Source organism: Meleagris gallopavo, chromosome 1 (assembly GCF_905368555.1).
Source record: "Meleagris gallopavo chromosome 1, MGAL_WU_HG_1.1, whole genome shotgun sequence".
Taxonomy (NCBI): Eukaryota; Metazoa; Chordata; class Aves; order Galliformes; family Phasianidae; genus Meleagris; species Meleagris gallopavo.
Genome location: NC_139404.1, coordinates 76,635,636 through 76,662,439, shown reverse-complemented (window position 1 = coordinate 76,662,439; position 26,804 = coordinate 76,635,636). Strand labels below are relative to the sequence as shown.

The following is a 26,804-nucleotide window of genomic DNA, read 5'->3' as shown; positions in this document are numbered from 1 at the left end:
GAGGGAGGGGAGAGGGAGAGGAGAGAGGAGAGGAGAGGAGAGGAGAGGGAGAGGAGGAGGGGAGAGAGGAGAGGAGAGGAAGGAGGAGAGGAGAGGAGAGGAGAGAGAGGAGAGGAGAGGAGAGGAGAGGAGAGGAGAGGAGAGGAGAGGAGAGGAGAGAGAGGAGAGAGGAGGTCAGGGATTCTGTTACAGAGCAAAAAGCTAGAGGCCTTCTGACTAACTTGTGAACTCAGGAGAACAGAGCTGTCATCTGTGCTGTACAGATAAGAAGGGAATGAGCTGATAAGGATTACTTGTGACCTCATTCCAACATATACTGCCAATCCCTCTTCCTTCCTCAGTGATTAGAAAAAGTTTGCAGAGAAACTTTTTGTCTTTTCTTTCCATAGTTGATAAGAATGTCTTCAAATAAACTTGCACGTTACTAGGGGAAAACAACTTCACAATGTAAAAGCACCATATTCATGTATACATGAATACATGTTTAGCTCTCTAGATTCTTCGAGTTCTAGAGGTTGTATATTCAATAAAACATGCATGCAAACATGCAGTCTCCTCCATGACAGACTTTTCTCAAAGCTCAAATGCATATAGGGACATTCCAGTGTCTGGTGGCACCTGACAGAATGAGGACTTGCATATCCCACTGATAGTGTGGAAAATATAGGGTATGCTTACATGGCTTACTGCTGGCAGACAATTACGTGCTTTGTCCCTAGCCTGAGTTTGCTGGATGAAAGAAAGCCTACCTGAAAAGGCATATAACTACAGTGTCTGAATTACTCAGCTTCAGCTATCAACCACAGATAAACAATTTTTTGTGAAGTGAGAGTCAAATAATTTTGGATAAAATTCTTGGTAAAAATTCTCTCAGAACACAGGCATAGATAGCGTATGCAATAAATCCACATCCGCTCTGCAAAGAAAGAGAATAATTTTGGATTAAAGTTTTAACATCTTGATTCTCTCCATAGAAATTCATCTGTTCTACCGAACTGTTGAACAAATGCTGTTCCAGCAGAATGTTACGCAAGAGTATGTTCTTCAATGGAAATCATAAACAGTTCCAGCTGCAGCATGCAATGCTGATTGGTTTTGTTTGTTTGTTTGTTTGTTTTTATATTTTAGTCTCAGTTTTTAATATCAGTGATAGGTTTGGGGCTGCTGAGTCCTATGAATTTGAAGACCATGACCAGCAGAGCAGTGACTTCCCAACTGTGGCCACAGAAATTGTGAAGAAACAGTTGTACGAGCTCAGCGTTCATAAGTCTATAGGGCCTGATGTGATTCATCCTAGAGTGCTGAAGGAGTGAAAAGATGTTAGATCTGGACCCTTTCCACCAATTTGCCAAAGGTCGTGGGAGGCCACTGCTGGCTTGAGCCTAGACAGTGTTACGCTGATCAACAAGAAGTAAGGAGAAAATACCCGGAAAACAGACCTGCTGGTCTAACCTCAGGCCCTGGAAAAGTTAAGGATATTATCTGCTACTGGCAGATACTGAAAGAACAAAGCCTTTCTCAGACATAGTCCACAGGAGTTCATGAAGGGAATGTTCTGCCTTATTAATCTTATCTCCTATTATAAGGTCTCTGGCTTAGTGGATGAAGAGAAGACAGCAAATGTAATCTTTCTGAATTTTAATAAGACATTTGATACCTTCTCTCACAGCATCCTTCTGGAGAAATTGTTCAACTATGAGTCAGCGCTGTGCCCTGACAGCCAAAAGAACAAACAACATTTTGGGGTATGTTAAACACAGCACAGCCGGCTGTGGCTGGCAATTCTTCTGCTATATTTAGTGTTGGTGCAACCTCATCTTAAATGCTGCGTGCAGTTCTGTGCTCCACGATATAGAGGGTATGTTAAGATACTGAAATGGACACAAAGGAGGGAATCAAAACTGGTAAAAGTGCTGGAAGGCATGTCGTGTGAGGAGAAGCTGAGGATGTTCTGACTGACTGGTAGGGATGAAAGGAGGTAACCTTATTTGTCTCTAAAACTTTCTGAAGGGCAATGGAGAGGGAGGTGCCATTAATTTCTTCCTTCTAACAGATGGAAGGACACAAAGGAACAGCACAAAGGTATGACATGAGACATAAATATTGGAAAGCAGGAAAAATTTATTTCCAGTAAAGGTGTTTGAAAACTGGAGGAGGCTTCCTACTGAGGCAGTTCATGTCCCATGACTGTCAACGTTCAAGGGACATTTGGACAACGCGCTTATTAACTTGCTTCATCTTTTTGTTACTACTCTACTCTACTCTACACTACTCCACTCCACTCTAGGAAAGTACTCTGTTCTGCTAAGCACAGTGTAGGTGGGATCCCCACTACCCCCATCCCATTTCTCTGTTCCCCGGGGCTCCGCATAGCTCTTGAGCCCTTGCTTATCCCCCAGCCCTTGGCTGAGACTTCCCAGGCTGGTGCTTCATGGCTGGGGGCTGCTCTTTGGGAGAGAACGCATTCTCCCACAGGTGGGGGGCAATCCGCAGTGATCTCCCTCTTCCAGCCTGCTATCCAAAATGCAAAGAAGAGCAGAAAATATCCTCTGACCAGTGCACTTTATCTTACAGGTCCTGCTGCAGACACGCTGGCAGCTTTGTGATCGGATTCCCTCCCTACAGTTTCTCAAAGGGGAGACGTCGCTGGAAGGATCACGAAAATACAGGACCATTGTAAAATGCAGCCTGTTCAGAAAAAAAAAAAAAAGGATATGGGGAGCAGAGCTATCCGCCGCCAGTGGAGGGGACTACGCGCCTGCCTGGCAGATGGAGCTTAGCCCTCGAGTTCTTGAGGGCTCCCCTTGCGTGCGAGTGGAGAAGGGCTGCCCTCCGCCTGGGGAGGGGCCCCCCTGACTGCCAGTGAGATTGGGCTTAGCCCTCGAGTTTCCGCGGGCTCCCACTGCGTGCGGGTGGAAGCTCGGTATCCTCCGCCTGGGGAGGGAACCCCCTCCCTGCCAGTCAGATGGTACTTAGCCCTCACGTTTCCGAGGGCTCCCCCTGCGCGCAGGTGGAGCTTGGGTGCCCTCCGCCTGGGGAGGGGACCCCTCTGCCTGCCGGTCAGATGGGTAGCCCTCATGTTTCTGAGGGCTCCCCTTGCGTGCGGGTGGAGTTGGGTGCCCTCGAAGGGGGGACCCCCTGCCTGCCAGTCATGGGCTTAGCCCTCGAGTTCTGAGGGCTCCCCTTGCGTGGGTGGATCTTGGGTGCCCTCCGCCTGGGGAGGGGACCCCTGCCTGCGGTCAGATGGGGTTTAGCCCTCGAGTTTCTGAGGGCTCCCCTTGCGTGCGGGTGGAGCTTGGGTGCCCTCCGCCTGGGGAGGGGACCCCTGCCTGCCAGTCATTTGGGGCTTAGCCCTCGAGTTTCCGAAGGGCTCCCCTTGCGTGCGGGTGGAGTGGTGCCCTCCGCCTGGGGAGGGACCCCTGCCTGCCAGTCATTTGGGGCTTAGCCCTCGAGTTTCCGAGGGCTCCCTTGCGTGCGGGTGGAGCTTTGGTGCCCTCGCTGGGGAGGGGACCCCCTGCCTGCCAGTCAGTGGGGCTTAGCCCTCGAGTTTCCGAGGGCTCCCCTTGCGTGCGGGTGGATTGGTGCCCTCCGCCTGGGGAGGGGACCCCCTGCCTGCCAGTGAGATGGGGCTTAGCCTCGAGTTTCCGAGGGCTCCCTTGCGTGCGGGTGGATCTTGGGTGCCCTCCGCCTGGGGAGGGGACCTGCCTGCGTAGATGGGGCTTAGCCCTCGTTTCCGAGGCTCCCCTTGCGTGCGGGTGATCTTGGGTGCCCTCCCTGGGAGGGGACCCCTGCCTGCCGTTGAGATGGGCTTAGCCCTCAGTTTCGAGGGCTCCCCTTGCGTGCGGGTGGAGCGGGTGCCCTCCGCCTGGGGAGGGACCCCTGTGCCGTGAGATGGGGCTTAGCCCTCGAGTTCGAGGGCTCCCTTGCGTGCGGGTGGATTTGGGTGCCCTCCGCCTGGGGAGGGGACCCCTGCCTGCCGTCAGATGGGCTTAGCCCTCGAGTTTCCGAGGGCTCCCCTTGCGTGCGGGTGATTTTGGGTGCCCTCCGCCTGGGGAGGGGACCCCCTGCCTGCCAGTCATTTGGGGCTTAGCCCTCGAGTTTCCGAGGGCTCCCCTGCGTGCGGGTGGATCTGGGTGCCCTCCGCCTGGGGAGGGGACCCTGCCTGCGTGAGAGGGGCTTAGCCCTCGAGTTTCGAGGGCTCCCCTTGCGTGGGGGGATTGGTCCCCGGGGAGGCCCTGCTCCGTCTGGCTAGCTCGTTCGAGGGCTCCCCTGTGCGTGGATTTGGTGACCCTCTGCATCAAGGGGCTTAGCCCTCGAGTTTTCCAGGCCCCTTGCGTGCGGTATCTTGGCCCTCCTGGGAGACTGCTGCGTATGGGCTTAGCTCATTGGTCCTTGCGGCGGCTTGCCCCAGTTCGGGCTCCACGGGGTGGGTGCTCGCTGGAGGACCGCGCGTCAGGCTTAGCTCATTCCGAGGTCCTGCTGGTGGATGGTGCTCTGGGGACCCTGCGCATAGGGATCGGGCTCCTTGCTGGGGTGATATGGGTCCTCGCTGGGGAGGACCCTCTCGTCATTGGTTAGCCCTTGGCTGCCATCCGGGTCCTGCTGGTGATGTCTCGCGGAGGGGACCCCCTGCCTGCCAGTCAGATGGGGCTTAGCCCTCATCGAGGGCTCCCCTTGCGTGCGGGTGATTTTGGGGCCCTCCGCCTGGGGAGGGGACCCCTGCCTGCCAGTCATTGGGGCTTAGCCCTCGAGTTTCCGAGGCCCTTGCGTGCGGGTTGGGTGCCCTCCGCCTGGGGAGGGGACCCCCTGCCTGCGTGAGATGGGGCTTAGCCGGTTTCGAGGGCTCCCCTTGCGTGCGGGTGGAGTGGGTGCCCTCCGCCTGGGGAGGGGACCCCCTGCCTGCCAGTGAGATGGGGCTTAGCCCTCGAGTTCGAGGGCTCCCCTTGCTGGTGATTGGGTGCCCGCTGGGGAGGTCCGCTCAGTATGGTTAGCCTCGAGTTTCCGAGGCTCCTTGCGTGCGGGTGATTTGGGTGCCCTCCGCCTGGGGAGGGGACCCCCTGCCTGCCAGTCATTAGGGGCTTAGCCCTCGAGTTTTCGAGGGCTCCCCTTGCGTGCGGTCGGGTGCCCTCCGCCTGGGGAGGGGACCGCCTGCGTATGGGCTTAGCCCTCGAGTTTTCGAGGGTCCCCTTGCGTGCGGGTGGATCTGGGGCTCCGCCTGGGGAGGGGACCCCCTGCCTAGATGGGGCTTAGCCCTCGAGTCGAGGGCTCCCCTTGCGTGCGGGTGGATTGGTGCCCTCCGCCTGGGGAGGGGACCCTGCCTGCCGTCAGATGGGCTTAGCCCTCGAGTTCGAGGCTCCCCTGGGGGTGGATGGTGCCCTCCGCCTGGGGAGGGGCCCTGCCTGCCGTATGGCTTAGCCCTCTTCGAGGGTCCCCTTGGGTGCGGGAGGACCCTGCTGCCGGGGGCTTAGCCTCAGCCTTGGGGTGTTTGGGTGCCCTCCCTGGAGGCCTGCCTGCCAGTATGGGCTTAGCCCTCGAGTTCCAGGGCTCCCCTTGCGTGCGGGTGGATTTGGGTGCCCTCCGCCTGGGGAGGGGACCCTGCTGCGTAGATGGGGCTTAGCCCTCGAGTTTCGAGGGCTCCCTGGGCGGGTGGAGCTTGGGTGCCCTCCGCCTGGGGAGGGGACCTGCCTCAGTCAGATGGGGCTTAGCCCTCGAGTTTTCCAGGGTTCCCCTTGCGTGCGGGTGGATTGGGTGCCCTCCGCCTGGGGAGGGGCTCCCGTGCCTGCCGGTGATATGGGGCTTAGCCCTCGAGTTTTCGAGGCTCCCCTTGCGTACGGGTGGAGCTGGGGTGCCCTCCGCCTGGGGAGGGGACCCCCTGCCTGGAGGTGAGATGGGGCTTAGCCCTCGAGTTTCCGAGGCTTCCCCTTGCGTGCGGGTGGAGCTTGGGTGCCCTCCGCCTGGGGAGGGGACCCCCTGCCTGCCAGTGAGATGGGGCTTAGCCCTCGAGTTTTCGAGGCTTCCCCTTGCGTGCGGGTGGAGCTTTGGTGCCCTCCGCCTGGGGAGGGGACCCCGTGCCTGCCAGTCAGATGGGGCTTAGCCCTCGAGTTTTCGAGGGCTCCCTTTGCGTGCGGGTGGTGCTTGGGTGCCCTCCGCCTGGGGAGGGGACCCCCTGCCTGCCAGTCATATGGGGCTTAGCCCTCGAGTTTTCGAGGGCTCCCCTTGCGTGCGGGTGGATTTGGGTGCCCTCCGCCTGGGGAGGGGACCCCGTGCCTGCCAGTCAGATGGGGCTTAGCCCTCGAGTTTTCGAGGGCTCCCCTTGCGTGCGGGTGGAGCTTGGGTGCCCTCCGCCTGGGGAGGGTCCACCTGCTTCGAGGTCAGATGGGGCTTAGCCTTCGAGTTTTCGAGGGCTCCCCTTGCGTGCGGGTGGAGCTTGGGTGCCCTCCGCCTGGGGAGGGGACCCCGTGCCTGCCGGTCAGTTGGGGCTTAGCCCTCGAGTTTTCGAGGGCTCCCCTTGCGTGCGGGTGGATCTTGGGTGCCCTCCGCCTGGGGAGGGGACCCCGTGCCTGCCGGTGAGATGGGGCTTAGCCCTCGAGTTTTCGAGGGCTCCCCTTGCGTGCGGGTGGAGTTGGGCTGCCCTCCGCCTGGGGAGGGGACCCCGTGCCTGCCGGTGAGATGGGGCTTAGCCCTCGAGTTTCCGAGGGCTCCCCTTGCGTGCGGGTGGAGCTTGGGTGCCCTCCGCCTGGGGAGGGGACCCCCTGCCTGCCAGTCAGATGGGGCTTAGCCCTCGAGTTCTCGAGGGCTCCCCTTGCGTGCGGGTGGAGCTGGGGTGCCCTCCGCCTGGGGAGGGGACCCCGTGCCTGCCGGTCAGTTGGGGCTTAGCCCTCGAGTTTCCGAGGGCTCCCCTTGCGTGCGGGTGGAGCTTGGGTGCCCTCCGCCTGGGGAGGGGACCCCCTGCCTGCCGGTCATATGGGGCTTAGCCCTCGAGTTTTCGAGGGCTCCCCTTGCGTGCGGGTGGTGCTTGGGTGCCCTCCGACTGGGGAGGGGACCCCCTGCGTGCCAGTCATTTGGGGCTTAGCCCTCGAGTTTCCGAGGGCTCCCCTTGCGTGCGGGTGGATTTGGGGTGCCCTCCGCCTGGGGAGGGGACCCCCTGCCTGCCAGTGAGATTGGGCTTAGCCCTCGAGTTTCCGAGGGCTCCCCTTGCGTGCGGGTGGAGTTGGGCTGCCCTCCGCCTGGGGAGGGTACCCCCTGCGTTCCAGTCAGATGGGGCTTAGCCCTCGAGTTTCCGAGGGCTCCCCTTGCATGCTGGTGGAATTTAGGTGCCCTCCGCCTGGGGAGGGTACCTCCTGCGTCGAGGTGAGATGGGGCTTAGCCTTCGAGTTTCCGAGAGCTCCCATTGCGTGCGGGTCGATCTTGGGTGCCCTCCACCTGGGGAGGGGACCCCCTGCCTGCCGGTCATTAGGGGCTTAGCCCTCACGTTTCTGAGGGCTCCCCTTGCGTGCGGATGGAGTCGGGCTGCCCTCCGCCAGGGGACGGGACGTCCAGCCTGTCGGTGAGATGGGGCTTAGCCCTCGAGTATCCGAGGGTTCCCCTTGCGTTCGGGTGGATCTTGGGTGGCCTCCGCCTGGGGAGGGGACCCCCTGCCTGCCGGTCAGATGGGGCTTAGCCCTCGAGTCTTCGAGGGTTCCGCTTGCGTGCGGGTGGATTTTGAGTGCCCTCCACCTGGGGAGGGTACCTCCTGCCTGCCAATCAGATGGGGCTTAGCCCTCGAGTTTCCGAGGGCTCCCCTTGCATGCGGGTGGATCTTGGGTGCCCTCCGCCTGGGGAGGGGACCCCCTGCCTGCCAGTCATTTGGGGCTTAGCCCTCGAGTTTCCGAGGGCTCCCCTTGCGTGCGGGTGGATTTTGGGTGCCCTCCGCCTGGGGAGGGGACCCCCTGCCTGCAGGTGAGATGGGGCTTAGCCCTCGAGTTTCCGAGGGCTCCCCTTGCGTGCGGGTGGATCTTGGGTGCCCTCCGCCTGGGGAGGGGACCCCCTGCCTGCCAGTCAGATGGGTCTAAGGCCTCGATATTCCAAGGGCTCCCCTTGCATGCTGGTGGATCATTGGTGCCCTCCGCCTGGGGAGGGGACTCCGTGCCTGTCGGTGAGATGGGGCTTACCCCTCGAGTTTCCGAGGGCTCGCCTTGCATGCGGGTGGATCTTGGGTGCCCTCCGCCTGGGGAGGGGACCCCCTGCCTGCCAGTCAGATGGGGCTTAGCCCTCGAGTTTCCGAGGCTTCCCCTTGCGTGCGGGTGGAGCTGGGGTGCCCTCCGCCTGGGGAGGGGACCCGCCTGCCTGGAGGTGAGATGGGGCTTAGCCCTCGAGTATCCGAGGGCTCCCCTTGCGTTCGGGTGGATCTTGGGTGCCCTCCGCCTGGGGAGGGGACCCCCTGCCTGCCGATCAGATGGGGCTTAGCCCTCGAGTTTCCGAGGGCTCCCCACGTGTGCGGGTGGAGCTGGGCTGCCCTCCGCCTGGGGAGGGGACCCCCTGCCTGCCAGTCAGATTGGGATAAGCCCTCGAGTTTCCGAGGGCTCCCCTTGCGTGGGGGTGAATTTGGGGTGCCCTCCGCCTGGGGAGGGGACCCCCTGCGTGCCAGTCAGTTGGGGCTTAGCCCTCGAGTTTCCGAGGGCTCCCCTTGCGTGCGGGTGAATTTTGGGTGCCCTCCGCCTGGGGAGGGGACCCCCTGCGGCCAGGTCATTTGGGGCTTAGCCCTCGAGTTTCCGAGGGCTCCCCATGCGTGCGGGTGGAGCTGGGCTGCCCTCCGCCTGGGGAGGGGACCCCTTGCCTGCCAGTGAGATGGGGCTTAGCCCTCTAGTTTTCGAGGGCTCCCCGTGCGTGCGGGTCGAGTTGGGCTGCCCTCCACCTGGGGAGGGGACCCCCTGCCTGCCGGTGAGATGGGTCTAAGGCCTCAATATTCCGAGGGCTCCCCTTGCATGCGGGTGCATCTTGGGTGCCCTCCGCCTGGGGAGGGGACCCCCTGCCTGCCAGTCATATGGGGCTTAGCCCTCGAGTTTCCGAGGGCTCCCCTTGCGTGCGGGTGGATTTTGGGTGCCCTCCGCCTGGGGAGGGGACCCCCTGCCTGCCAGTCATTAGGGGCTTAGCCCTCGAGTTTTCGAGGGCTCCCCATACATTCGGGTTGGTCTTGGGTGCCCTCCACCTAGGGAGGGGACCCCCTGCCTGCCAGTCATTTGGGGCTTAGCCCTCGAGTTTCCGAGGGCTCCCCTTGCGTGCGGGTGGAGTTTGGGTGCCCTCCGCCTGGGGAGGGGACCCCCTGCCTGCCGGTGAGATGGGGCTTAGCCCTCGAGTTTCCGAGGGCTCCCCTTGCGTGCGGGTGGAGATTGGGTGCCCTCCGCCTGGGGAGGGGACTCCGTGCCTGCCAGTCAGATGGGGCTTAGCCCTCGAGTTTCCGAGGGCTCCCCTTGCGTGCTGGTGGAATTTAGGTGCCCTCCGCCTGGGGAGGGTACCTCCTGCCTGCCAGTCAGATGGGGCTTAGCCTTCGAGTTTCCGAGGGCTCCCCTTGCGTGCGGGTCGATCTTGGGTGCCCTCCACCTGGGGAGGGGACCCCCTGCCTGCCGGTCAGATGGGGCTTAGCCCTCACGTTTCCGAGGGCTCCCCTTGCGTGCGGGTGGAGCTTGGGTGCCCTCCGCCTGGGGAGGGGACCCCCTGCCTGCCGGTCAGATGGGGCTTAGCCCTCGAGTTTCCGAGGGCTCCCCTTGCGTGCGGGTGGAGTTTGGGTGCCCTCCACCTAGGGAGGGGACCCCCTGCCTGCCAGTCATTTGGGGCTTAGCCCTCGAGTTTCCGAGGGCTCCCCTTGCGTGCGGGTGGATTTTGAGTGCCCTCCACCTGGGGAGGGTACCTCCTGCCTGCCAATCAGATGGGGCTTAGCCCTCGAGTTTCCGAGGGCTCCCCTTGCATGCGGGTGGATCTTGGGTGCCCTCCGCCTGGGGAGGGGACCCCCTGCCTGCCAGTCATTTGGGGCTTAGCCCTCGAGTTTCCGAGGGCTCCCCACGCGTGCGGGTGGAGCTGGGCTGCCCTCCGCCTGGGGAGGGGACCCCCTGCCTGCCAGTGAGATGGGGCTTAGCCCTCGAGTTTCCGAGGGCTCCCCACGCGTGCGGGTGGAGCTGGGCTACCCTCCGCATGGGGAGGGGACCCCCTGCCTTCCGGTCAGATGGGGCTTAGCCCTCGAGTTTTTGAGGCTTCCCCGTGCGTGCAGGTGGAGCTGTGGTGCTCTCCGCCTGTGTTGGGGACGCTGTGTGTGGGTTAAGAGCCCCTGGTGAAGGGGTCTCTCCCCTTAGTGCGTGTTTGTTAGTACCTGGTGCTTGTTGCATCTTCCGGAACTCTGGCTGCTCCGTAGCTCTGGATGTCTTGCTCCTCTTTCGGTGTTGTCTCTGCTAGCGTCTTCAAGCCCATCTGCTGGCTGAGGGCCATGTACAGCTCTCCTGGGTTATGCTTTTGCCTGCCTTGCTTTGTACTGCAAGATCTCTTGTTTCACAAGCTCTCTCTGTTCAACACTGTTCTATCTAGGTTAAAGGAAATATAAGCACAAGTTATTTTCTACCAACTTCTGTCTTCTCCGGTTCTGCATCTTTCTTTCTGCCCACTCCCTCCCATTTTCATTTTCTTATCTCTCTTTTACAATCTTGCCACTACTGACAAAATTATGAAGTCACCGCACTTACTTTCACAGGAAGCTGTACGTTTGCAAAAGCTTGCACAGCTTGCCATGAAGAGGAGCGGTGTCACAGCTCACGAGGAGGAACGCCGGACGGAGATGAGGCTCGGGATCCCCGAGCCGTGCCCCAGCACCGCTTCCTCTCTCGCTCAACCTCGACGGGCGAAGCAGACGGGCAGCGACGAGAGCTGCCGATCGCCTTGACGCCGGAGGCGGTGCCGGCACTCGGGAGGACGGCAGAGCCCGGGGCTACTCGGCTCGAAGCGCCGCCCACCCGCCCGGCCCGTTTCCCCAGCCGGCAGCGCGGCCTCGGCTCGGCTCCGGTGCGGCACGCAGGCGTGCTTAGCGGCGTCGCGGCAAGAAAGCCGCTAGCAACGGCACGCGTTCTCACGGGCTGCCTACCGCCACCCGCACAACGCCCGCCCCAGCCGCGCGCCGCCGCGGCAACGGCTTCCTCCCCTCCTCCTCGCGGCTCCTCCTCTGCCTCCCTCCGCTCGGCGGCGGCGGCGATGGAGGCGGCGGCCGCGGCCGGGGCTGCCCGAGGGAGCGGGGGGCTGCGGGCCGGGCCGGGCCGGGCCGGAGCGGGGATGTGTGGGGCGGCGGCCGTCGGGACCTCCCGGGGCTCCGCCCGGAGCGCCGATCTGTGCCGCGCCTTTCAAAGCGGCGTCCGGGGCCCCGGCCTGCGGGCACGGCACCGCGATCCCCGGCTGTGGCCGTTTTGTCCTCCCGTAATATTGGTTTAGTAATAAAGCGACTTTGATGATGACTGTTTAAATAGCGTCGTTATTCCCTTAGGGCTAACCTCAGAGGGACTCTTTGTGCGGTTGGGGCTCGACGTGGGGCTGTGAGACGTCTTTCCCAGCCGTAGTGATCCTGTGATTCTACCATTCCTTTTGAAGTGCAGATTTTGAAATACCAAACTGTGCCGCAGCAGCTACAGAGAGCGCAGTAACGCTACTCCGTTCAAGGCTGCTCTTCAAGGATGCCTTTCTGAGAGCACTAGAGCTCTCAGGATCCTTGTATTTCTCACGTCCCTGAACCCTGCATCCCTAAACCTCTGCGTGGAGACGGTGGGAGTAAATCCCCGCCCCCTCTTCCCGCCCCGTCCCTCCCCCCCCCGTAAGGGCAGAGCAAGTGATGCAGTGTATACTTGCATTTGTACTGGGCTTGATGTACTGAACACACCTTCAGCTCGGTTCACTTCAGTCAGCGCCAGTATTTGCGAGAAAACGTCCCAGCGAAAGTCCTCCCTTGGGTGGACTCTGGCAGGCAAATGCCAAAACTATGAACGCCACAACTACTGCACAGCGAACCTCCACCCATCTGTGTGCTTTGTGACGGCATCGGAGAGTCAGTCATCCCATGACCTCACAGTGGGCCGGGTGCCCACCCATAGCCAGCGAGCCCAGCCCGCATTCAGTCTTGCTGGTGACTCTCGAGGCGTGAACGTCTTCCTGTGGGAGTAAATCCCCGCCCCCTCCTTCCACCCCGCCCCTCCCCCCCCCCGTAAGGGCAGAGCAAGTGATGCAGTGTATACTTGCATTTGTACTGGGCTTGATGTACTGAACACACCTTCAGCTCGGTTCACTTCAGTCAGGCACTGAGACCTTGCCAGTGCGTGAGACGTCAGAGTCTTGCGAGAGGATTGCGAGTCGATCAGGATCCTACCCGAGGAACAGCCTCGCTCAGCCCGCAGTGCCCGGCTGTGGGCTGCCAGTAGCACAGAGCCATGCTCTGCACGGAGCCCGGCGAACGGTGGCTGAGTGCTGGAAGAACAGAGCATCTCGGCTGCGAGGAGAGGGCTGGGATGCTCCTCCTGCCACAGAGAGGTACATTGGCCGGGAGAGGCAGGCCAAAGCCAGTGGTGTACCTCCTTTGGCAAACGTAAATGGAGAGCTGTCTTCAACAGATGGGGAGAAGTCTGAGGTACAGAATGAGTTCTTTGCCTCCGTCTTCACTGGCAGCCAGGATTCTTGTATTTCTCACATCCCTGAACCCTGCATCCCTAAGCCAAAAGGTGGGAACTGGAGGAGTAAACCCCCCCAGCATTCCCCCTCCCCACTGTAAGGGCAGAGCAAGTCCAAGGCTGCCTCATGAGAGTGAAAGTGTACTATGGGCTGGATGGCATGCATGCCAGGGTTCTGAAGGAGCTGGCTGAGGTGGGTGCTGAGCCGCTCTCCATCCTATTTGAAAAGTCGTGGCTGTCAGGTGGTCCAGTGCCTCAAAGGAGCCTACAAACAGGAGGGGAGTCAACTCTTTACAAGGGAAGATAATGGCAGACCAAGAGGAAACAGTTTTAAGTGGAAGGAGGGAAGAATTAGGTTGAATATCAGGTGGAAGTCCTTTACCAAGAGAGTGATGAGTTGCTGGAACAGGCTGCCCAGAGAGGTGGTGGATGCCCCGTCCCTGGAGGTGTTCAAGGCCCAGTTGGACGGGGCCCTGGGCAGCCTGAGCTGGTCGGTGGCAGACCTGCCTGTGGCAGTGGGGCTGGAACTGGGTGGGCTTTGAGGTTCCTTCCATCTGAAGCCATTCTGTGATGCTGTGTATACTTGCATTTGTACTGGCCTTGATGTGCTGAACACACCTTCAGCTTGGTTCACTTGAGTTAGTTGTTACTAGCAGCCAGCAGCCAGCACCATTTGTGAGAAAAGCACAGACTTTATCAATTCAGAAACTTTGCAGTTAAACTGGACTTCACAGAGGAAGGGGAAATGCTCGCTAAGGATACCATCTAGTGGTAGTAAGAGGCAAAGACTTACAGAGCCAGTGGATTTCGGTTCTGTAAAGCAAATGCCAACCCTATCGAGAAGCTGCTCATCGACTCCTTCCTTTTCAAACGGATCATTTCATAGAATCATAGAATCATAGAATCTCAAGGTTGGAAACGACCTCTAAGATCACCCAGTCCAACTGTCTTCTCACTACCACTGCTACCACAAGCACTACACCATATCTCGCAGCTCCTCATCCAGATACCTCTTGAACACTGCCAGGGATGGCAACTCCACGACCTCTCTGGGCAGCCATTCCAGTGCCTGATCGCTGTCTGAGAGAAAAAAATTTTCCTCATGTCCAACCTAGACCTCCTCTGATACAGCTTGCGGCCACTTCCCCGGGTCCTGTTCATTGCCTGGGAGAAGAGGCCAAACTCCTCTTCACCACAAACTCCCTTCAGGAAGTTGTAGAGTGCAATGAGGTCTCCCCTGAGTCTCCTCTTCTCCATCCTGAACAATCCCAGCTCCCTCAGCCGCTCCTCATAAGACTTGTGCTCCAGACCCCTCACCAGTTTCATTGCCCTTCTCTGGACACACTCCAGGGCCTCAACATCTTTCCTGTAGTGAGGAGCCCAAAACTGAACACAATGTTCAAGGTGCGGCCTCACCAGTGCTGAGTAGAGGGGGATGATCACCTCCCCGCTCCTGCTGGCCACACTATTTCTAATGCAGGCCAGGATGCCGTTGGCCCTCTTGGCCACCCGGGCACACTGTCGGCTCATGTTCAGCCAAGCATCAACCAACACACCCAGGTCTCTTTCTTCTTCACAATCATCTAGCCACTCATCCCCAAGCCTGTAACACTGCGTGGGGTTATTGTGGCCAAAGTGCAGGACCCGACACTTGGCCTTGTTGAACCTCATCCCATTCACCTCAGCGCAGCGATCCAGCTTATCTAGATCCCTCTGTAGGGCCTCCCTACCCTCAGGCAGATCCACACCACCTCCCAACTTGGTGTCATCTGCAAACTTACTGAGGGTGCACTCAATCCCCTCATCTAGGTCATCAGTAAATATATTAAACAAGATGGGCCCCAGTACCGACCCCTGGGAGACATCACTTGTAACGGGTTGCCAGCTGGACTTAACTCCATTAACCACTACCCATTGGGCATGGCCCTCTAGCCAGTTCCTTATCCAAAGAAGTGTGTACCTGTCCAGCCCACGGGCAGCCAGTTTCCCCAGAAGAAGCCTGTGAGAGACCGTGTCAAAGGCTTTGCTGAAGTCTAGGTAGACTACATCAACAGCCCTTCCCTCATCCACCAGACTGGTCACCCAGTCATAGAAGGAGATGAGGCGTGCATTAGATGTGCATTAGACATGCACAGCAAAAAGCATCTACTTTTAGAAGGCAGTAAGAAAATGATCTGGTTTCCTGAATTTTCAAGAGTGACTTCCCTCTGTTACACTTGGAGAGAAGAACTAAACTGTCTGAAATGTAAGTATTTTAATATGACTTCTCTTACAGGTGTAAATCTCTACTTGCTATGATAGCAGAATAAGGAAAAAAACAAACAAACACTGGACTCAGTTACTGACAGGAATGGTTGTGCACTCAGTTCTTGGTATTCTCATCTCTGACTGAGGAAGATGATGAAGGTACCACACCAACTGCCTCTTCCTACCTAAAAGCCTTTTCAATATCAGCTGGTTTTCTTCCAACAGCGCATCAAAGATGTTTCCTGATACTTCAGTGCTTGAGTGTTTGCCTTCCCAGCTGCCACAAGCGTATTTGTGGAAATCCTCACAGGGATCTACAGTGTCATTCCTAGAATTCAGGAGACTGGCCAAGAGTGCAAGGCTCGGTTCAACATCACATGATCCTGCGCAGGAAGGAAACGAGAGATCTGACCTGTCCTCATTGAAGAATGAGGACAACACATTCAACAACTGCGGAAAAAAAAAAAAGATTTCTGTTTGATACAAGTTGCGTACAGACTGTTGAATTCCTTGTAAGTTTTTGCTGAAGATGCAGTAATATACCCTCTGTCTTTGACTTCACACCACGGCTGCCTTTGCACTTTGCAAGGGAGATTCTTTCACTCAAAGACAGGTAGTTCATCCAGAGGTGGTGCCCTCCAGTGCTTCTATCTCGGCCAAGTGACAAACAAGAAACTACTGGTGATGTTAACACACAGAGCAAAAGGAGGGCATGCTACAAAGAAGGTAAGGAGAAGAGGTTAATACACGCAGGGAGATGCTCAAGCATGGGAAACAAACAGTTCTTGGTAATGACATCTGTTAAAACAGGACAAAAACTTGCTTGTGGTGTATCTTGCTTTCATTTAAAACCTCCTCCATCCAAAATGCTTTGAAGCCCTGGGTGTATGTTCTCATTTAGTGTCAGTGTCTTGTATCAACATCAGATCAGCTCTATTACTAAATTCACCACCCACAAATCAAAGCCAGATTTTCATGCTATGGTTTCAAACTATAGTTTGTTAAAGTGGAAGGAGGTACACGGAGTGGAAATAGACATGATCTAAACTAACAACTTTTTCCTTAGTTTCTATGGTGAAACATACATGACAGAAGTTGAAGAAAAACGCCTGTCAACAATGCTTGTTTTGGAGTAGGAGATACGTGTACCCACCAATATAAACACAGCTTCCATATTTAGCTATCTATACAACGTAAGCATTTGTGTGGACTATTCTGCAGGTAGCTTTTTAGTGAATTTGAAAGACAACTGACTCTTTCTGGCCTCCACTCACAGCTTCCCCACCGCACAGGAGCATGTGAGTTTTCTGTATATCGGTGTAGTGATTGGTAGTAGAAAACTAGAACTAGGCTTATGAAATCAGGGATGGACAAGTGGAAGAGAAGCTCTAAATCTCAGATCCAGAGCCAGTTTCCTGGAGTTGACTGCAGATGGAGCAGGGTCATAGAAGCTGGAAGCCAGAAGGATGAAATTCAAGAAGAACTTCCTGACAAGATAATGCTGCTCTCTCACAAAGCTGGGCCCAGGCTTATCAAATGGCAGTCAGAGGAGGACAAGCGGGGGATATCTCCCTACAGTCACACAAGGAGGAGGCAGAGCAGTCTACCCTTTTTAAAGCTGGCACTTTTTGATGCTTCTTTGTCTTTCTGAAAGTCTTACCCTCACACAGATACTGAGCATAATAATCCATGCAGCAGAGGGAGGAACAGATCTTACGAAAGGGTGGGTAAGGAGCAGGGAAAAGGATATTCCACATTATACCTAGAGCACAAGTCATCGTGATGTAGGTGATGAGTAATGCAAAACCAAGGAGAGTACTGAGAAGAAGTGCACACAGAAGTAGGCTTTTCTCCTGAAGACATCGTTCTTTCTTTGTACCTGTTCCGAGCTCCTGGTCGCAGGTCTGAAGAGAGAAAAATGAGACATGCAGAAAAAAAGGAAGAAAGGACAATTCATTACATTTAGCACACGTCATACGCTATGCCTTCTCCCTAAGCTACTAGAAACTCACTTTTGACTAATGCCAGAAGGCTAACAGGAGGCCCAGTCCTCTCCCATAGGCTTTGCTTCACGCCCTTTGTTTCCCATTCTTTTCCAAATACAGCTGGTTCCACAGTGCTATGAAATGCACTGTGCAAAGATGCACCTAAAAACCAGCTTGCCATGAGGAGGCATGTCCTTCCGTAGCTTCTGTTGGTTTACAGAATCACCTTGAATATGCCTCCTGAAGATATCAAAGCCCGCTTGGAGCCCATAAAGCTGAGAACAGGATGACCAGGACTAGTGGTTCTTTATTCTGTTAGTGTGATAATTTCACTGAATCACAGAATTGCAGGGGCTGGAAGGGACCTCAGAGATCGTCAAGTCCAACCTTCCTGCCAAGCAGGCCCCCTACAGTAGGCTGCACAGGTAGGTGTCCAGGCGGGTCTTGAATGTCTCCAGAGGAGGAGAATCCACAACCCCCCTGGGCAGCCTCTTGAGCATTGATTTCAGATATCTTCTCAAGAAATAGCTCCTGCATCCCAATCAAAGAATCAGAGTATTGTTTGTGTTGGAAGGGACCCTCAAAGGTCATCTGCTCCAAATCCCCTGCAATGAACATGGACGTTTACAGCTAGATCAAGTTGCTCAGCCTGATGTTGAATGTACCCACGGACAAGACATCCACCACTTCTTTGGGCAATCTGTTCCTGTGCTTCGCTACATTTAACATAAAAAACTTCTGAACTTCTATACGATATAAATGTATATTTATATTCCTCTTTTAGTAGGAAACCATTTCCCCTTCATCTGCCACAACAGAACTGCTGAAGAGTCTGTCCCCTTCTTTCTTACTGCCCCAGTTTAGATACTGAAAGGGCACTAGGAGATCTCCCGGGACTCTTCTCTTTTCCAGGCTGAACAGCCCCAGCTCTTTCATCCTGTCCACATAGGGGAGGTTCTATCCCTAGAATCACGTTTGTGGTCCTCCTTTGGATGCACTTCAACAGATCCATGTTTCTCTTGTCATGAAGTCCTTGTAGGGGAGTTCAATTCATGGAATCACAGAATCATAGAGTCACAGAGTCATAGAATAGCCTGGGTTGACAAGGACCACAATCATCATCTGGTTTCATCCTCCCTGCTATGTGCAGGGTCGCCAACCACTAGACCAGGCTGCCCAGAGCCATATTGTTGTAAATCACAGAGATGATCTTCTCTACAGACAGTTGAATTGCACTTACATTTCATTGCGTTTGTCATTTAATCAGAGAAAAATGTTAGGCGTGTTATGAGTACAACATGAGTATTTCAAACCTCTGCCTTAGCATTAACTGAAGTATTCTCTAAAGCAATCTCTCTCTCTTTCTCCACTGACTGCAACGGAAACTACACGACCACCATGTTACAGTTTCACCCAGTAACTTCTGCCTGGAACAAGTTACGTAAGGCAGTATTCACCGTGTGTGTTCACTGCTTCTATCTATGAGGGATGCTCCAAAAGTAGCGCCTCCTCTTGAACTATGTTGGCCAAGAGTGGGGGTTGTTGGCACGGCAGTAGAGGTTGAACCTTCACACCAAGATTCCGTTCTGTTTTCTTCCCATGGGACAGATGGCAGAAGAGGGGCAGTCTGACAAAATGGTGTCTGATATGGAAGAGTGTAGGAAGGAAAAGCGTGGAACTGAATTCCTGCATGCAGAAAAAATGGCACCCATTGACATTCTTCAACACTTGCTGAACGCTTACGGAGACCACAGAGTTGAACGCTAACTCAGCAAAGCAGTCGGTGGTGTGTTTCAGCAGTGCTGACAGCAATGAGAAAGACAAGCCATGCTCTGGATGGCCATGCAGATTTTGATGAGCGTGGCGTGCAGGCTCTTGTTCATGGCTGGCAAAAACACAGAGCTATTGGTGGTGACTACGCTGAAACATCATGGTTTGTAGCTGAGACTATGCTCTACCAAAGGGTGCGATTGTGCTCTTTGTATCTGTTGTCATTTTCATGGAAATAAGTAGGAGGCAGTACTTTCAGAGGGACCTACATGTTTGGAACAGCTCAGAAAGAAACCAAAGAGAGAAGCACAAATACCGTCTTCAAAAAAAGGTAAAAAGGTGGGTTGGTGCAGTTTTTCCCAGGGGAAGCTGTCATCTGGCTGGGTCCTGAGTGTCAGGGTAGAGCTGTTGAAGAAGGAATCTTCCATCTCCTGAGCTGGAGCTGGCTGACGGTAGTGGAGCTGAGAAACACTGATATGTACTGTGCCACAGAATTATTAAATTCGTAAAGAAATTGTCTTATGGTAGTGGGAAGACACAAGTGTCTCATTGCCTTGCTTGAAGAATTAGCAAAAATGCAGTCCCTTGTATCTCTGCATGTATCATTGTGCACATCCGGGATAACGGAGGCAGGAGGCAAAATGGGAAGCAAGGGAAGTAGAAATCAAGTATTGGGTGCCTTTCTGTGCAATAAATGGTATGAATGCTTTCTGCATCACTGGACTGGATCTGTGAAGCTTTAGTTTCTACAGGCCTACAGTCAGTTACTTACTGACTTATTCCATCTGGAACACGGGAAGTTCCATGTTAACGCAAGAAGAACTTAATCAGTGTCAGAGCGTTGGACAAATGGAATTGAAAAATGAGTACCGTGATTCAGTACCTGCATCCAAAGATGCTCTTCTTCCATTTTAGTATTAATTATATATTTAGCAGTAAATAAGTTCACCTACATTGGGAGATGCATGCTTAGAAACTTTGTACTGATCGGCGTGCACAGTGAGAAACATTTGGAGACCGCTGTCCTAGACAACCATAGATGGCACTGCAATATTTGTAAATTCTAACTAGACTAAGAAACACTCTTCAACACCCTTAACATCTTTCTTCTTATATCTGGAAAGTGTTTGAATTCCCTATTTTGAGCAAGTAAGCAGAGTTTTTAAAATATGCACATTCCATACTGGGGCAAGACATAGACTCTATGAACACTTATGCCATTTCTCTCACACAACATTAGTTGTGCTTGTCCGGATTTCTATTTGCTAAGGTGAATCTGGTACTTTTTCTTTGCAGGAGAGCAGAGCAATCCTGCCTGACATGAAAGAGCATGCCAGCTTTTGGTAACTTCTCTGTCCTCACAGACGGGATCCCTCTATCTTCTTCCTCTACTAGATAGCAGTTAGAATCTCTAACAGACAGTTGGAAGATCTAGCCTTATTTTCTTCCAGCCAGGATAAATAATCCATAGACCGTTATGCTCCAGCAAGGGGAATATATAAAAAATGGCATCTAGAAGTGGAAATCTGTGCTTCTTCATCGATTATCTGGCAGGAATGAGATGCTAATCGCTGTAATCTTTACCTGTTGCATCATTTGGCTTTCGCGTGGCTGGTCCTTACAGGTATGGTTGAGAGGTAAGATTGAACCTACATCCTTTGTTTTGTTAGGAAAAGTCAAGCAGAAGCCAAGTTCAGAATGTCTTTCCGGCAAGCCTATGGCCCACCATGACAATTCTTACTCAGCAGTTGCACATGTGAAGAAAGGTAGAATGCTGTTAACTTCATGATGCTGAGCAAGAGCAATTTGATTAGTCTGCTCAAGCAGTTTTTAGAGATTTCAGGGTACAAAATTTAATTCACTCTATACTTTCTGAAAATGTCTTCCATTTCTTGCATTTTCTGAGACAGAAATGGTTTTTATTTCCTACCCTCGTGGGGTGCAATCCTGGCATGAAAAAGTATGCAAGCTTTTGGAAACTTCTCTGTCTTTACATACATAAAATCCAAGGGCTCTGTGAAAACTGACCGTGGATTACAGCAGAAACTTAAAAATGCATCTGAGCCCTTTAAATTCAAATTCTTTCTCTAATATGAACAGACACTAAGAGAATCCTTATCATATTTGCATACTTTGAGATAGCAGCTGGGCTATTAATCATCAAAAATGTAGAATAAAGCAAATATTTAAGGACTTCATATGACAGTTCCTCCTCTGAGATAAATAGGTGATCGTGTGATGAGAACATCTAGTTGGGTTGAATATTCCTTAGCATACCTAGAGCTTTTAGGAGCCTACGAAAAGCTGAGTGAAACCTGTGAGTGCTTAAGAACTGCAATGTCCAGTTTATCTTCTTCTTGTCTAATAATTGCTATAATTGAGTCAATGATGGGACTTCTAGGAAATGGGACTATCTTGGCTGTCAGTGCAACTAGTTGCTTCAGGAGCAAAATATTGTCCTCCTATGAGGTGACTGTGATCTTTCTGGGTTTATCCAGGTTCTTTTTGCAGTTCTGGATGATGCTGGATTTCTTCCTAAGCATTTTTTGTTAACCTTCCTTTCATAAAGAAAATTTGTTTGTAACCTTTATAGTTACAGTTTTTTGTATTCCTGAACTCTTCTAGTTTTTGGTTTGCTGCCTGGCTTAGTGTCGTCTATTGTATCAAGGTTGCCAGTTTTACCCAGTCATTCCTCATCTGCCTGAAGCAAAGGATTTCCAGTCTCACACCCTGGATGCTGACAGCATCATCTCTATTTTCCTTTGCAACCTCTCTTCCTTTCTCCTGGGATAACTGCAACGCACACAGCAACTTCACTACTCCTTTCACCATGACAGACTCTTCAGAAAGGATAGCCACAAGGAAAAATAAGATTTTGGTTTTGATCCTTCTCTGTAATGTTGCTATAGCTTTGCCTTCAATAATGTTTGTTTTTTCAAGCGTCTTGCTGATTAGATCTCTGTGGAGGCACACCAGACAGATGCAAAATAATGCAACTGGCTTCAGGGATCCCATCTTAAGAGCTGTTATTGGTGCCATCAAGACAGTCTTCTCGTTCCTCCTCCTGTACATTACAAATTTGATTGCTTTGCTTCTCATTTTATCTGACGCTTTCGCGTCATTGAGCACTGAGGAAGCTGTATGTGCTGTTGTAGTGGCTGCCTGTCTTGCAGGACAATCTCCTAATCTGGAGCAACCCCAAATTTTGAGAGCTGCTCACCAGCACTTTGCACCCCATAAGCTGTTGGGTCAGAGCTAGATGCAGTTTTAAGACCAGGGCTAGCCTGCTCTCTCCAGTTTAGATCCAAATCAATTAAATCAAAATCACTGTAGTTACAAAATAATAGAAAGATGTAAGAATAGATCATAGCTCTGAAATTGAATCATTTAGAAGCTGAGATGTTACTTTGCTTGAACGTGATTCTTATGATGAACAATTTTCTAAGTTTCCTCCTTTTTTTAAAAGATAATTGCCTGTGGAATATAGATACTGTATTTGTTGTTTTCTTTAGTAATCACCATTGTTTTTCTGAGCAGAAAAAAACAAGGCTAAGACTCAGACAATAATTAAATCTCATGAGATGGTTTATGTTCAGGCTTACAAATCAAATTGTCGTTATCTTAATAGAACAGATATGCTTAAGCACAAGTATGCTTAAATTTAATGTGGGAATATAAGGCCTGAAGGTAGATTCTGGCAAGTACAGGGACTGCTGAAGAGCCACTATTGGAAATGCTTTCCAAGTGTTTTTGTCTGCTTCTTGATTCTAAAAGTGGAATACTCGAGTTAATTCAGTAAAGAATGACACAAACCTTTCAGCTTCCTGTGATCACTGAAGTAGTAATCAGCATCTGTGTTCCTCCCAAAAAAGATGCATTAGCAAACTCTCTAAAAGTGTATAATTAGGAATAACAGGAAAAAGACTTTTCTTAATATTAAACTTTTCTGAAAAATGAATTTAAATGTTGGTATTTCATGTTTTGCTGTGGATAATTAGCTCCTTCAATTTAGAACCAGTATGGATTTAAACAAAAATATTTAAGTGTTTGTTACAAAACTCTTCAAATGTTTCTAGAAACTAGGACATCTCCATAAAGTGCCTCACTTTTCATGAAAGTGTGTCCTGTAATACTTTTCTACACATGGATTCCTTTGGCTTTAGAAATGAATTGCAATTTCCTTGACAAATCACATATTTGTGAGTCTGAAACAAAGCACATAATTTTTGCACTAGAACTGGAATTATATGAACATTTTCAGGTGGAGTGAAAATTTGACTTTCATACATGGCTCGATCTTATGCTGCAATTCACAGTGGACTGAATCCATTCTCCTGTACAATATCTGGTTGATGTCTCACAGTCAATCTGTTTGAAAAAAATTATGTGTATTTAATTGGAGTTTGCACTGAAATGTCATTTTTTTTTAATACTTAAATCCAGACAAGAAATTTTAAAATCCAGATAAACTACAAGAAAAATGTTTTTTTATCTTCTCCTTGCAGTATAAACTAGTAGACTGCACATGTAGGCATCTAGACAGGTCTTGAATATTGCCAGAGAAGAAGAATCCACAGCCTCCCTGGGCAGCCTGTTCCAGTGCTCTGTCACCCTCACTGTGAAGAAGTTCCTTTGCATATTGGTGCAGAACTTCCTATGCTCCAGTTTATGGCCATTTCCCCTTGCCCTATCCCCACAGACAGCTGATAAGAGGTTGGCCTTGTCCCTTTGACTCCCACAATTCAGATTTTTATAAACATTAATAAGATCCCTTCTCAATCTTTTCTCACGGCTGAACAGACCCAGGCTGCTCAGCCTTTCCTCATAGGGGGGATGCTCCAGGCCCTTTACCATCTTTGTGGCCTTTTTGGTGGACTCCTTCCAGGAGATCCCTGACTTTTTTGTACTGGGGAGCCCAGAACTGTATACAGCAAATTCCTCATAAACTACCAGGTGATGTGACTTTGGTTTTCTGAAGAAGTATTATTCGTCTGCAACATTATGACTATATTTTAACAAGGTCTATGATAAGCCTTGAAATTCCTTTGTAGAAGACAGAATGAAAATTATTGGTTTTATACTATGCGAATATCTTGACTGTTGGATACCGATGAAGCAGTAAAGCACTGAACAAAATTACTACGGAAAGGAGTGATATTCAGAACTTCTATTTTGTGGTAACATCCATATAACTTATTAAATTAGAATGTAGATCCTTGATAAATCATAAAATCTTTCATAATGACAAAAAAAATTGGAGTCATTCAGAGAAAAAAAGGGCAACCAGCTTCATTTGTTTTCTAAATCAGTCTCCCCTCTTTTCCAAGAAATGAAACAGTAATTTGATTGTAATAAATAGATCAGGCTAAGAAATGCAAAGATGTTCAGTGAAATTGACAGATCACTACAGATCCTTCTCTCATTTGCAGATAATTTTGTCCCATAAACACAGCTGGAGTATTCATAACTGAAATGATAGAAAACATGAAACCCTATCAACAACAACTGGTACAGCTCTTTCCTTGCATGCCTTCCTGAAATGGACACTGTGTACACACTTGCACATACTTGCATGTGTGCATATCAACACCCAGTCATCTTACATGATGGTTCTTTGTACCTCTGCCAGTGCATATAAAAGTGGAAAACAAAGTTTCAGCATTAACTTGGATAGCTCTTTATATCAAAAGATGCATCTTTTCAAAATGCATATTTTCTTCATTAACACTGTTTTCTTTCATTTTCATGTGGCTTAATTTGTGGACCTTTGTTTTACCGTATATCTAGGTAAATTCACAGGTTCTCTTTTGATTCATTTCTTGGCTTTTTACTTATGGAGGAAAACATCTTAAAATAGTATTTTTCTTACATGAAGGGGGATTAAGATGATTATATGCTTCGTTTTTTAATTATTTTCCTCCATCCTATGAAGTAGAGCACCTTTATTCTTTGCTGTCTGGAATGCTATATGTTTAATTAATGGATATACAGATAGTGTATACATATATATATATATCTCCAGGAGCTTGGCTAATATAATTTATATTGGAGGAAATGGGAGAAAGTCACTCACCCTGTCCTGGGCTCCCAAGATGAACTCCTGATGGAGCAGATCTCCAGAGAGATCCTTCCCCACTGGCAGTCAGCTCTTAAATGGGTCTAGGAGAGGTGGAGCCAGGCTCCACCCCTTCCTGCAGCACAGGTGAATTGCCTTCACCTGTCAGTCAAAGGTTCAGGCCGTGATTCAGCAGCCCCATACACTATACTAAGCTTAGAGAGAAAAAATTTAATTTCAGTTATAGAATCATAGAATTGCTTGATTTGGAATGGACCTCAAGGATCATCAAGCTCCAATCCCCCTGTCATAGGCAGGGCTGCCAACCTCCACATTTCGTACTAGACCAGGCTGCCCATGCCCCCATCTAACCTGGCCTTGAATGCCTCCAGGGACAACCTCTCTGGGCAGCCTGTTCCAGTACCTCACCACTCTCTTGGTAAAGAACTTATCTTCAAGTTGTTGCAAAGTTTTATGTTGAATGAATCTAGATTTCACTATGGGCAGTTCATAATGATGGTATATATGTGTTTGTGAAAGCTTAGGAGCACTTAACATCAGCTCCTCCAAGAACGCAGGAAATTTCTGATAAAAGTATTAGTCAAATAATGCAGATTGTTGCAGCATAAACACAGTAAAGGGTACAAGTACTTCTAATATTCATATTGATTTCTAAACCATTTTTTAAGGGGCAGAAAAGGAGATCTGTGTAGAAATGAGATCTTTCCCAGTAAAAAAATTAACTTAAACATAACTTGGCTTCCTGACTGTTTTTGTGTGTGTGTGTGCAAAAAATTGCCCTGAAGGTATGTATTTTGTCAAAACCATTGTCTGCAGAAATCACATCTATAGAACTTCTAAATTTAAACTTCTGCATTCATACATAGGTGCTCAGATTCAAAAAACAGAAGAGACAGACATCATATTTAGTGGTATAGGAGGAGTTAGCTACCAATTCTTTTCCAACATGGTTTGAACAAAGCCTAAGAAGATCACACTGCATAAGAGTAAGGCATGAAGTAACTCACACACTCTAAAGGAAAGAAAGAAAGCTGAGGAAGAAAACAAACAAGATACTAGTAAGTGCAGGACGGAGACAGCAAAAGAGTCAGAGCAAAATAGATTATTGTATGACAGATTATTAGTACAAGAGATGAGAAATCAAAAGGGAAAGTCTTAATTGGTGGAGCTTCAGTTTTTTTCATCATCTGAGTATGTGCTTCTTCCCTAATAATGTCAGAGGTAACTTCACCTTTCAGCTCCTGGACAAACAGGATCTTCAAAGTCTTCACTGTCTGGCACTTTCCATCCAGACATAGGAGAATTAGGGCACTTTTTATTTGTAGCTCATGTCACTTCTCAGTAGATTGGTTCTATTATGGCAAAGCTAGGTCATCTTCTGGAAGAGTAGCAGTGAGGGTAACGTGTTCATAAATGTCCCAAATGCTCGAATAACAATATAGGCTTTCTTAGGAAGCACAAAAGCAAGAGAAGGAAATTGAATGATAGAAAAGTTTCAGACACCTTTGGATTTCCCCTGCTCATCTGAAAAAAAAATAAAATAAAATAAAATAAAATAAAGAAAAGAAAAGAAAGGATTAAAAGACTGTAATTTTGAGGAAATTGCAGGTATTTCTTTGTTCAGGATTTTTAGCAGAGTAATTTAGTTTTTGAGTCAGAACATAAATGAGGCAAAATTGTATATATTCTTGTGCTCATTGAATACAAACAATTTTCAACAGTTAAGTGGATGACTTGAAGCCCTACACACACTTTTTAATGTATCCAGTATTTTAATTTATAAGCGAATGAAAGACAATCTTTCAAATTGTTTTGAAAATCCTTTGCACAGTTATCATATAGCTGCATAATTACTGCTTTTAATAATTTCATACTGTAACTGGTATTGTAACTTCACCCTATATTTACTTATCATTTCAGACACTTCAAAGATAATTTCCTGTGAACAATTTTAACTTTGGAATTTGTAGGGAAAACTTATATAAATGATAAAATAAAAGTTTGTGTAAATTGTCATTAGTCCTGTAATTTCTTTTGTCAAATAACACTGTTATGAAT

General features: G+C 50.9%; 1 protein-coding gene and 1 long non-coding RNA gene across 2 annotated transcripts; one reads left to right on the top strand and one right to left on the bottom strand.

Moving 5' to 3' along the window:
• Nucleotides 1-2,103: 2,103 nt before the first annotated feature.
• LOC146545440 (uncharacterized) lies at nt 2,104-10,489 on the bottom strand. Its single transcript, XR_014886408.1, has 2 exons — nt 10,343-10,489; nt 2,104-2,688 (listed from the first exon to the last, which is right to left on the bottom strand). It is a non-coding gene; the product is annotated as an uncharacterized LOC146545440 (long non-coding RNA).
• Nucleotides 10,490-20,908: 10,419 nt separating this feature from the next.
• Nucleotides 20,909-21,929, top strand: LOC104913086 (taste receptor type 2 member 40-like). The gene is given in 2 exon segments (XM_085219121.1): nt 20,909-21,270; nt 21,272-21,929. Coding segments are annotated over 2 exon segments (1,020 nt in total).
• Nucleotides 21,930-26,804: the final 4,875 nt, after the last annotated feature.